The 12029-nt window shown below is 46.7% G+C and overlaps 3 protein-coding genes across 3 annotated transcripts; 1 reads left to right on the top strand and 2 right to left on the bottom strand.

Moving 5' to 3' along the window:
- Positions 1-1229: 1229 nt before the first annotated feature.
- Positions 1230-4933, top strand: N7466_006351 (cation-translocating P-type ATPase; the record flags this gene model as incomplete). Its single annotated transcript, XM_057165748.1, has 9 exons — positions 1230-1396; positions 1457-1540; positions 1588-2403; positions 2467-2707; positions 2773-3167; positions 3217-3565; positions 3618-4198; positions 4256-4573; positions 4633-4933. 9 exons carry the CDS (start codon positions 1230-1232, stop codon positions 4931-4933), a joined length of 3252 nt encoding a protein of 1083 aa, XP_057021347.1.
- Positions 4934-6093: 1160 nt separating this feature from the next.
- N7466_006350 (carbonic anhydrase family protein) lies at positions 6094-6974 on the bottom strand (the record flags this gene model as incomplete). Its single annotated transcript, XM_057165747.1, has 2 exons — positions 6094-6464; positions 6527-6974. 2 exons carry the CDS (start codon positions 6972-6974, stop codon positions 6094-6096), a joined length of 819 nt encoding a protein of 272 aa, XP_057021346.1.
- Positions 6975-10603: 3629 nt separating this feature from the next.
- Positions 10604-11239, bottom strand: N7466_006349 (uncharacterized protein; the record flags this gene model as incomplete). Its single annotated transcript, XM_057165746.1, has 1 exon — positions 10604-11239. The coding sequence occupies one exon, from the start codon at positions 11237-11239 to the stop codon at positions 10604-10606; it is 636 nt and encodes a 211-aa protein (XP_057021345.1).
- Between the last annotated feature and the right edge of the window lie 790 nt (positions 11240-12029).

The raw sequence follows: 12029 nt of genomic DNA, 5'->3' as shown, positions 1-12029 counted from the left end.
ACTCTATTATATATGATGCCTGTCTTATATTACTTCTCTTTCTTTAGGTAAATTATCACAACAACTGGCAAGAAAGAGAGGCTGAGATCCTAGTCATATAATCCATTCTCAAGTCTATTCTAAAAGTGACCCGTATTTAGATCCCTTAAGATATTCCTATATATGATAAATACAATACAGGCGGGAAACAGGGCGGTGAAGCTAGAAATTGAAATTGGGATAGGCCTCTATCGGCCGCCATGGGTAACATGTACGAACAGGTCGCGATCAAAGACATTGTATCTGGCCAACGTACAACGTGGTGCAAAATCAACGTGAGCGTTTGTGCCCCCCAAATAGTATTTCCAGGGGATGATTCCTTCCTCTTTTGAAATTTTCATTACTTTGACGAGTACATGCGCGATTTTCTGCTTGTTGTTGATTGGTCTCGATAAATTTCTCTTGCGCGGGCCGTCGGCCAAGTCCCTAGCGTGCACGGATGGGGAAAAGCGGCTAAATGCATGAGCTGTTTTCCAAGTCTTGAATCCTGATTCCTGATGTAATTACTCCCAGGAAACTTAGTCGAGGCAATATTTCTGCTCTCTGGACATCTGGAGTTGAAACTCGGTCGCACACAGGTGAATGTAGATACCAGAACTCGGCTCAGAGCAAGCTATTGATTTTCGTGTTTAAGTATTCATGGCAAAACAGCACTAGGGAGAAAGATTTTATGTTGAAATAACGTAGTATGCACATATTACTACGTAGCGCATATAGCGATCGGGAAAGATGTAGTAGATCCATGCACAGAATTTAGAACATCAACGTTGGAATCCATACTACATATCCCCGATTGGCCACGGCCCTCTTGTTTGACTCGTACTTTACACCACGTGTGGATCTCAATGTCTGGTCAGACACTAAAGTTGAATTACCCTCAGGAGCTGTCAGCATTGAATCTCTATTTGATTATTGGTAGCCCAAAACCACTCATTCAAAATAATCGCTCCTTCTGTACGTAAAAACTCAGTAGCCATCCAATACGACAAATGTAATCGATATTTTGCTACCGTGCGTGAAAAGTTAGCTATTGGTTGAAGTGGAGAATAAAGGAGACTGATGGGTTTATAAAGAGTTCCCTTCGTACCCTAATTCATTTCTCGTTTCCTCTATCTCTCTACCTCTGTCCTCTTCTTCTCTCTGTTCATTTCCCCTGGCTCTCTGTGGCAACATACCGTGGTTTCCTCATCATGGCCAATCCAACAACAGCTCTGCGCTGGGAATCTAGCAATGCAGACGTGGTGGATCGCATATCGATAGAGAGAAAAACTGTGACGAACGACGAAGAAAAGCAATGGAAGCTTCGCAGGAAGACGATTGATCCAAAATCTGCAATTCCTATTGTACATCGAAGCCTGTATGGACCCCAATCCCTTTTGCCTCATTACGGATGACCCGACTCACAAATCAAAACTAGCTCGTTCGAGATTGAGGACGAAGGAGAACGAAAGAAACGTTCTAAAACCCTGGCGGATAAAGACAAACTGGCCGATGGTAAAGTGTCCCTGTGTTTATCAATAGATCAGGGGTGATTGCTAACTTTCGGAGTACAGAATGGCAGAACATCGAGTGGCACACTTTATTTGTCGAAGAGATTCAAAAACGCCTCGGTGTGGATATTTCGCTGGGAATCTCGGACGCGTCTGCTAAGGAGCGACTTCAGAAATATGGCCCCAACAAGATCTCCCCCTTACCAAACCCTTGGCTCTGGAAAATCTTCGGTTACTTCTTCAAGGGTTTTGGTTCGATCCTCCTCGTCGGTGGTATCCTGGTCTTCATCTCATGGAAGCCGCTGGGTGAACCACCAGCAGTCGCCAACTTGGCCCTTGGTATTGTTCTCATCGCCGTATTTGCCATTCAAGCCGCTTTCAACGCCTGGCAGGACTACTCTTCCTCTCGTGTGATGGCCTCGATTACTGCAATGCTTCCCGAGTCATGTACCGTTCTCCGCGGTGGCTCTCGTGTGGAGATGTCGGCTACCGATCTTGTGCCTGGTGACGTTTTGGTCATTAAATCTGGAAACAAGATTCCTGCAGATGTGCGTTTTGCAGAAGTCTCGCATGATCTCAGCGTCAACAGATCGGTAGTCACGGGAGAGTCGAACCCGGTCAAGGGAAGCACCGAGAGTACATCTGACAATTATCTCGAGACAAGATGCATTGGTCTTCAGGGAACTCATTGTGCCGCTGGTAGTGCGCTCGGTATTGTGGTCGCCACCGGTGACTCGACGGTTTTTGGTCGTATTGCTAAGCTGGCAGGCGAGCCGAAGACGGGCCTCACAACTATTGAAAAGGAAGTCTTTCGCTTTGTGGCTCTTATCTTTGTCATCATGGTTAGCTGGATCATTATCCTCGCTTCTGTTTGGTATGTGTACCTGTTCGCTCGTCTATGCTCTCGTCTGTTGAAGCTAACACATTCCAAATTTAGGGGAGGTTGGCTCCGTAAAGTGCACCCCGATTACATCGATGTGCCGACCCTCATTGTGGACTGTGTCAGCGTAGCCATCGCCTATATTCCCGAAGGTCTTCCCATCGCCGTCACAGCCAGTCTGACCATCACAGCCAATCTCATGAAGAAGCACAAGGTTCTGTGCAAGTCTCTCAAGACAGTTGAGACTTTGGGCTCAGTTTCGGTCATTTGTACCGATAAAACAGGCACATTAACCAGGGTAGGCAAGACTCACAAAATTCACCCACTATTAGCTTATACCTCTTGCTGATTTTTGATTTATAGAATCGCATGGCCGTCACTGACTATGCCGTTCAAATTACAACATCTACGCTGGATTCTACTGGTGATCACGTTGCCCCCAAGCTGAATGAAGATGTCCTTCGACAGGTCCAATCCATCGCCGGCCTCTGCAATGCAGGCGAATTCGATAACGAATCATCCAATATCCCCCTCAGTGAAAGGCGCATTTTCGGCGACGCAACCGATCAGGCTATTTTGAGATTTTCAGAGAGTCTGGGATCAGTGGCTGAGCTTCGCAAACCCTGGAAGACAATTTTCAACCTGGCGTTCGATAGTAAGAACAAATTCATGATCAAGGCGATGCAAACCATCAGCCCAGAGGCGCCATCCATCTGCCTCTCGCCTATTGAGACTGGAAATTTCCGTTCTGGCGATGTGTACGTTTCCAGCCCCTCTCATCAACACACTATCACTAACTTCTTCCAGTCTTTTCACTATCAAAGGAGCTCCGGATATTCTGATCGAGCGATGTTCCAAGATACTTTCTCCAGATGGTGAAGTCAAGTTTCTGACTCAGGCTGATCTTGCAGCTGTGAAGCGCTTGAAGGATGAATGGTCTTCTCAGGGCAAGCGAGTCATTCTGCTGGCTCGTAAGATCATCGAGAAAGATAACATCTTGAGCGATCCCAGCTCGGCGGAATTCGAGATTCAAATGCTGCAAGAAGCTCGGGCTGACCTCACCCTGGTCGGATTGGTTGGCTTGATTGATCCACCGCGCGCTGAGATTCCAGACGTTATTCGGGTGCTTCGACAGGCCCAGATCCGGATTTTCATGGTTCGTCTCTCTTTCGAAAACCAAAATACGTCTTACTAACCGTGTTATACAGGTCACTGGCGACTTTGGTCTCACAGCCCTTGCAATTGCCCGGCAGTGCAACATTGTCACCACTAATTCCGTCCACGACATATCCTCTCTTGCCAAATCCCCGGGGTCGATCGAAAAAGACCCATATACCTCCGAGTCCGCCTTGGTGATCAGTGGACCAGAATTGATGACTCTCAACGAGTACCAATGGCAGCAACTGTGCCAGTATCCTGAGATCGTCTTCTCCCGGACTACTCCCAATCAGAAGCTTCGCATTGTGCGTGAGCTTCAGGCCAGAGACGAGATTGTCGCAATGACAGGAGACGGCGTCAACGATGCACCCGCCCTCAAAGCAGCGGATATCGGAATTAGTCTCGCTAGCGGTTCGGACATCGCTATCGAGGCAGCTGATATGGTTCTTCTTGATTCTTTCGGCGCTGTTGTTGAGGCTGTGCGCTATGGTCGGGTGGTTTTCGATAACCTCAAAAAGACAGTTGCTTATCTCCTCCCAGCTGGCTCGTGGTCTGAGTTCTGGCCTGTGTTTTGCAATCTCGTTTTTGGGTTGCCTCAGATTTTGTCCTCATTCCTGATGATCATCATCTGGTAAGTGTCTGGAAGAAAGCAATGCACACTTTTATTACTAGGCTGACTTGTTTGAAGTTGTTTCACCGACTGTGCTGCCGCTGTGGCGTTGGCATACGAGGCTCCAGAGGCAGATGTGCTCTTCCGACCACCCCGTCACCCGAAGAAAACACGCTTGGTCAATTGGAAATTGATGTTCCACTCCTATGCTTTCATTGGCATGATTGAAACAGCATTATCGTTCACAATGGCATTCTGGTACCTCGAAAGAAACGGCATAAAATTCTCGGACCTCTGGTTCAAGTTCGGAGCACTGCCTCCGAATGTGGATGAGGACTACTACACAGCCAAGGTTAATGAGGCGAGCTCAATTTACTTCATCAACCTTGTAGTTATGTGAGCCACCCCATTTCTTCTAACATAATCATTTTTTCTCACTGCTAATCATTCACCAGGCAATGGTTCAACCTGATGGCAGTACGAACACGTCATCTGTCAATCTTCCAGCATCCTCCAGCCTTCAACAAGCAGACCCAGAATTTATATTTATTCCCTGCCATTGCCTTTGCGCTGGGTATCTCGGTCATTTGGCTTTATGTCCCAAGTCTACAGGTCGTTCTGAGTACTTCGGGTATTCCTGCCGAGTATTATTTCCTTCCAGCTGCCCTTGGTCTCGGGCTATTGTGCGTGGATGAAGGGCGAAAAGCGTGTGTTCGGCGTTGGCCTCATGGATTTTTGGCAAAGATGGCTTGGTAGCTGGATTCGGCAAGGACTGTGTTCTTGTCGCGACTCGCTAGCTACTAGCCACGGCTTCTGATTGGGCGGAATGATTTACCGTCTCTCCAAAATAACGGGGCCAAAAAAGCCTTGGCAAAGAAGGGAAATTCCAGAACAATTCCGAGCCCAGGGGTTGAGAATCGCGCTAGTGCACGGCAGCACGATGGTTTGCAAGTGGGGCCCGCCATTGCGTGGAAAATAACTCCCTGCGAGTCAACAAACAACTTGAACATGACGGATTTCCCCAGCTTATAGATGAGGACCTTGGCAGAATCAAGATCACATCGGTAGATTATCTCTATAATTCATATTCACATTACAATGCCCTCTCCAACTTCTTGAAATTTTGCAGAGTCTAATTCCTTAGTTTCGGACAGCCCGGAAAGAAAATTTTCTTTGAGATTCCACAGCCAGTGGATCCCATTATACAGCATAATTCCCGGTCAAAGCCGATTACCATCTCGTTATTCTCGAGACTTGTCGATCTTGTCAAAAAGGGTAGGCCAAGATCGGACCCGCTTGTATCCAGCAAATTCCAATTTGAGTCTATTATCCACTGTTGTCCCTTCTGCGTATTACGGAGTACTCCGCGTATCCCGTCTTCTGTTCGTGTTTTTTTTCTTCGGTACTTCTCGGTTTAGGGGCACGTGGACCCGCTTTTGGATCTTGCGCTTTGACGTGGTTCTCCAGCCTCAGTTGTCTTGGCCTATTATGTCCCGTGTCATCCACATTTGACCATGGATATTACCCAGTTTGTATCCATGCATGTACCCTTATTGGCTTTTAGGTACCCAGGTGCGGATTGCTATCTAACTATTGAACCCAGGAACTCGGTAGATGTCGATCTCGGGAGAACTGATGGATCATGCATTTTGAATACGAGAATGGCGATTTACTGGAAATTTCTACAGTTTCTTTTCTTCGCATACTTAGTAGGTGCGAATGAATGCAGATCGGTTGAAACTTTTGAAATTCTCCCGTTGGAAGTTATTATAGATTAAAGAATAGAATATAGTATGTACCGCATATTTTCAGACAATCGTCCTCCAAATTTTGCCTGCTGTTTAATCGGTCTCAAGAGGTGAAAACCTCAATGCGACGTCATCTGCAGAAAATTATGTAGTCCGCTGAAAAAGCACTTAGTTAAGCTCCTGGGCAGCAACCTCGAGCAGGTTGTCCTGGCCAAGAGCGTTCTGGGTGTAACGCGCGTTGTACTTCAGGACGTGCTTGACGGCATTATAGCTCTGGACATTCAGAGGCAGGGGCTCGGTGCTCAAGAACCAAGCAACATCCTCGGAGCAGGGAGGGGTGGTCAGGGAGCCAGTGTACTGGTAGATGCCGTGAGACTTGAAGTGGGCAGTCAGAGCATTGAAGTCCAAGTGACCAGTCTTGGTGTAAGTGCCAGGAGTGGCAATGTCGTCGATGTGGTCGAAGACAGAGTCAAACAGAGGGGTGGAGTAGCCGAACTGGGACAGCTCGAAGACGAAGCCAACGACGGCAATGGCACCGGCTAGTATCTTTGTTAGTAGATGCTTGAGATTTGCAGACTTCGGTTACAGATTCCGAACATACCAGTGTTCTCGAAGACAAAGTGAACCTCCATAGGGTAGTACTCCTCATTGATGCGGTGCTCGGAGGGAGTGTGGAAGTGGAACTGAGCCAGGGTGTAGGAGCCCTGGGAAGTGACCAAAGTACCGTTGGTCAAAACGACCTCAAGGCCGGAGCCCAGGTTCTCGAACTTGACATTGTCGGCGCTGGGAACGTGGAACTTGACGGAGCTGCTGGAAGCATAGTCGATTTCATCGGTGACGATGTCAATGGGGGACTGGTGCTTGCCCTTGGAGCAGGCGCTGTTCTTGGCGTCAAGGCCGTACCAAGTCAAAGGACCGCCGGTGTTGGTGTAGTTGAAGGAGTTGACGTCAACGGTGCCATCGGCGGAACGGGGCATCAGCGAGGTGCCGTGGAGGCACGACGCAGTGGCCGAGGCAACCAGAGGGAGGATAGCAGTAGCAAACTTCATGGTGAAGGTAGTTTTGAAGCAGGAGAATGAGAAGAAGAAATTTTGATTCTGGGACGCAGCAAATTCGATGCCGGGACCCTGGGTCTTTAAATGGCTTCCCTGCTCGGCCGCTATGGAGTAAATCTTTCTTTTACAGAAAATCATACTTCTACTTACAAATTCAATGCGGGGCTCTCCAAAACTCATTGCTAAGGCAAGGGGGTATAGCGGTCGCTCAGCTCCTCCAAACTTGCCCACCACCCAAAATGGTGATTCTCCCTCCGAATTTCCGACAATAAGTTAAAATCTGAGATCCACAGATCTCATTGCAGTAAATAATCGACGATGCGGGGGTTTAAAGAAGAATAGCCGGTATTCCAATTGGGCGATTATCAAATCCTCTAGTCCTAGAAAGGCTAGCCTTCTCCACATCGCCCTGTCGATCGAGATCCTTAGAGCTTGTGTTATTTACGAAACACTTGGTAAGTACGGAGTATGCCATTACCGCTCGTACAGCCTGATATCCACTTTGTCCAGATTCTCGGGAGCGCCACCGACAATCCTCATCTACTTCCGTGCCGGCTGCTTCCAATGACACATTCTAGTGGCCGTATGCTATTTGGTGGTATCCATTATTCCAAGCCCTCTATTAAGATTTCTTTCGGAGAAATTCGGCTTTCGAGCGATCGATTTAGAGATCGCTCAGCCTTGGGTTTATCGAAGGAACAAAACTAGACCTAGCAAACTTATACGAAGTACAGAGTGGAAGTCAATTCATTAAAACACATGCATAGATTATGAGTCCTTTAAGAGACTCTAACCGGTTTGAAAACAAGAACTATTACCTTCTGCAAGCATGTGAGATAATTCTTCCAGGAATCGACAAATGCACCACAATTCCGCGGAGTAACACCACGCTTGTACACACGCACAGGTCTGCCAAGCATTATAGTTCATTCATATCCACGGCCCACAGCACATGTCCACCTGGCGGAGCCATCCAGCTGATTATTACGAAAGTGGCGGATTTGGGCGACTGGAAGCAGATTTCCTACCTGCAGATACCCCAGGCAGTCATAGTCGCGCTTTATTGAGCTACGTACTAGCTGGGATTTTGGCGTCGACTTTGCGCAAACGCCACCCTTCAATCTGCCTCCTGACATCATTGAACGTGGTTGTTGGGACAGTTGCATAACTTCACAGGGGGAGACCCTCCACCACCCACAGATCAATTGAAGATATTTTGCAGGGGCTCTTTCTTCTAGAAGTCAGCAAGCATTCGTCGGCGAAATCGTAGGAAGCGGTCCTTTCCATCGCCTTCGAGCCTTTCTTCTAGCGTGTGAAGACTAGAATCTGGAACTGAAGCTGCACCATTGCAGTTATCTGATACAGAAGTCAAAAAATAGTTGATTCTGTCAAATTATATCACATGTCAAGGAATCTCTAAGGAGAAAGGGGGCAGTGCAAACCATTATTATTCCAAAAAAGAGTCACTTCTTCGCTCCGGGTGAAGAACTCATTTAGGTAGAGCTCCTAGGACCGCTTATATCTCGGTGAGGTGAGTAGCATCACCTAATTCGCGTTCGACATTCCGTCCCCTAAAGATAAAAAGGTGGCGATGCTTGAAGAGATCCCATACGACATGCTGAGTAGTCTTGACATGTAGACGGTATGATCCTGGAGGACTTTTCGTGGTACTGGTGCTTTGAACTCTGCTTCTTCGAACTGGGGACAGAACTGTGTCATCTGTAATGCAAAGCCGAATATTGTTTAGCTGCAGATATACACCATTGGTTATCATTACATGTCATTTTGTGAACTTTATTGTTGCATACCTTATTGTTGCACGCCGGTATGTATAACCCTTGCATCCGTGCACATGTGTGAAGAAAATCGTAGCATGGATATTCCGCATGGTAGTCCTTACCTTGGCGCTGCTCAGCACCCCACTAAGTAGTAACGGAGCAAGCTGGTCGAGGCTGATACCAAGAGATGGGTGCACCAGACAAGTGTGCGTACCATTCCCCTCTGGGCTGGGCCTGAAAGACCTCAGTCAACGGTCGCAGACATGACTGGCCATCATGGCAAGATTTGCTTATTCTTAAATGGTTGGAAAAGCTTATTTCTTAAGCCACAGTTTTTGATGCAGTGTGAATTTTCAATAATATGCAGCGGTGGTCCCTATTCGGGTTAGCGTGTGTCAATATGCCGGTATCAGCGCGTCTTTACAATAAGTCACGGCAGAGCCAAACTGTCGGGCTGGAGCCATAGACCAACTTGCCCACCGCTTGATATCGATTGTTGAATACCTCACCAATATGCACTTTAAAAAGCTTATCAGGCTTGTGGATTGGAGTTGACTCCTCTTCAATGTTGACCAAAGGGTCGATGGTATCCCACTCTGAACAAGGGAAGACGCGTGGTTTTAAGGGAGCGCGAAAATCAGTCATGACGCGTCTGCTTAAGCCTGTACGCGAAGAGGCAGTATTCGAATAAAAATAAATTTGGAGTTAGTAATAATTGTGGAACAGTCAAATAGGCGTCTTTTTGCCATATTTTATTGCTCAACAAAAAAGAAAAGATCACCAAATACGCCTGGATTCAGATCGGGTTAACTGTTAGACCGGCGAACGCACGTGACACGTCCTATGTCATTTTTTGCAAAAACTTGATCTCAATAATTCAAACCTACATCGCACCCACGAAGCTTTTTTTTTTTTCATCATGAATCAATTCATCATCAGCTACTGCTGTAATAGATGATTCAGTAGTATTTGACATGGAAAACACTACATCTGAAGACATTCCAATTAAAGTGGGTACGGCCCGCTCCGTGTCCCAGATTTTAACTTTTGGCGGCATTCCAACTACTATGAACTTCCACTTGGTGCTCATTTCGCGCATGGCAATCATGAATGGCATCAAACAAACATTACTACGCGCGCGCCGCCATTCGACTGCCAGTCTTTACCGCCTCCCAAACATCAAAACCTTCAAGTTAGCAATATGAAATTGTAGGGAAGTTCTCCCCTACAGTACGTAAATCAGGTCGCAGGAAAATATAATAGGGTCATGTAAAGTTCACCACTCAATGGTAGGTCTCAAGTATTCCTCCTAGATATATCCCAGTTCTCTCAGGACCTCATTCTCAAGCTCTTGCATATCTTCTTTACCAAAGACTTGATTTTTTTCACCTGCTTCCAAGGATTTACGGACCCAACCTTCACGAATGTCAGAAGATTCCTCTATCTTCTCTCTCTGTATCCACTTTGCCTGCACTTGAACGCCAACATTTCGCGCCATATCTTTCTTCTTAGATTTCTCAATAATCTGTATAGCTCTGATGAGCTTGGTGTGACACTCCGTCTGTGGTAGGAGATAGGATGCCCTTCTTTTGAACATGGCATACCAACTGAAGTACAAGTTATTGGAACCAAGAATAGTATCTTTCAACCCATATTCGTAGGCAAATGGGAAAAACCTGCCATTTCCCAGTCGATTATACCAGCAAGCTCATATTTTTCAGAGGATGATTCTCTGACAAGAATATTGCGAGGTTCGAGGTCATTGTGGCAAAAGACAACATGACGCTGAAGTTCATCGAGATCTGAGTGTGATAGATCAATCTGGCCGATATCATCGTATTCAGACTAAATCAAGAGTCCAAGATCAATCTCCAATAGCTTGCAGCCTGGCGATCTCCCATGATTTTGTAGTCTTGCCTTTAGGAGATCCTTGATATCTCGAAAATATCCAATTCCTGGACCACCAATAATAATAGGGGTCTCCTTGTTGTTGATGTAGGGGGTTGCCATGAGATGTTCAGAGACATCGTCAACACCTCCAAGCTTGTGAAGTTTATTCACAGCCGAAATTATTGACTCTACCAGCTCTAGCTGATCGGTTTCGTTGAGTGTGTTCCAAATGTCTTCGAGCAGAATGGTCCCCGTAAGGTACTCAGTCACGAGGTAATTAACCTTTTTTGCGTCCAAGGTAGTCGCAGTACCGATCTGCTGAATTGACGGAACAATGTCTTTCAGTTGGAAGCGCCCTAGACTATGGAGAGCTGCAACAGTGGCCAAGCGACTTTTCGATATATCTAGGCTTTCCTTCTCGAGTCGGATGATAACTGGTAATGGAATGTCCTCAGCCTGGACGCTGAAGGTGCAGATGTCGAACGTATTCGATAATACGTTGCAGCTACTTAGCTTGAGACCAACCACGCCCGGAAATATTTCAGAGAGAATCCTCTCATCTGGGACAAGAAATTGATTTTCCGCAGCCATTCTGTCAAGCTGGAATATAATTAGGTGAGCGAGCAGAGATTTCTACAAAAAGAAGGATTGAGGTGCTCCTGTATCATTTGGGCGGGGTGAATTCTCAAGGTAGATGAGACAAAGACCTCAGGATGCACAGACCCCTTTTGGTGCATAAGCGAGCTTGGCTTACTATATGGTACTCAGTTATGCAGAGGGATCCCCTACTAACCAACCGGAAATGGTTATTGTTAATTTATTACACACCCCCATGACCTCGCCGCGGTCAGGATGCGCACAATTAAATAACGTGTCTAAATCTTGCGGGAAATTTTTTTTTACAAAGAGAAACCGACCATCTCCTTGAGGCGTTTCCCAGCAATAAATTCAAAATAAATATTCATGTTCGTTATTCAGGGTTCGGACTTATCCCACCCCTTCCTCTCTCGTCTGACCTTTTTCCCCGCGTCACTGTTCTTCCATACGGACCACTTCACGTGCATATCCATGCGAAAAAATACAAGGCTTTCACTTGAGTTGAGATCAACTAGTGAGCATGCAGTATCTCCTAGAGAAAATTGAAGAGTCGGCTGACAACGATTACGCACGCGCCTATGCAGGCGTATGTCTTACTTGCAGGCAAACAAAGAGCCGCAGATGCCTGAGGCGGGCAGGGTGTAGCCAATGAAAATGGCTCACGAATACCCTCGTCTCCCTGGGTAACAGGTCATCAAGCACCTAATATACTTTGGTCCCAATCCTAGGGGTGTGGGGTGTCTCTCGTGTATTTGAGGGCCAGAAGCTGATCGATCGTTTGATC

The sequence above is a fragment of the Penicillium verhagenii genome (assembly GCF_028828195.1).
Source record: "Penicillium verhagenii strain IBT 33310 chromosome Unknown utg000006l_segment0_segment0, whole genome shotgun sequence".
NCBI classification, from domain to species: domain Eukaryota; kingdom Fungi; phylum Ascomycota; class Eurotiomycetes; order Eurotiales; family Aspergillaceae; genus Penicillium; species Penicillium verhagenii.
The sequence above is the reverse complement of the archived record's forward strand: the minus strand, read 5'-3'. Positions and strand labels throughout refer to the sequence as shown.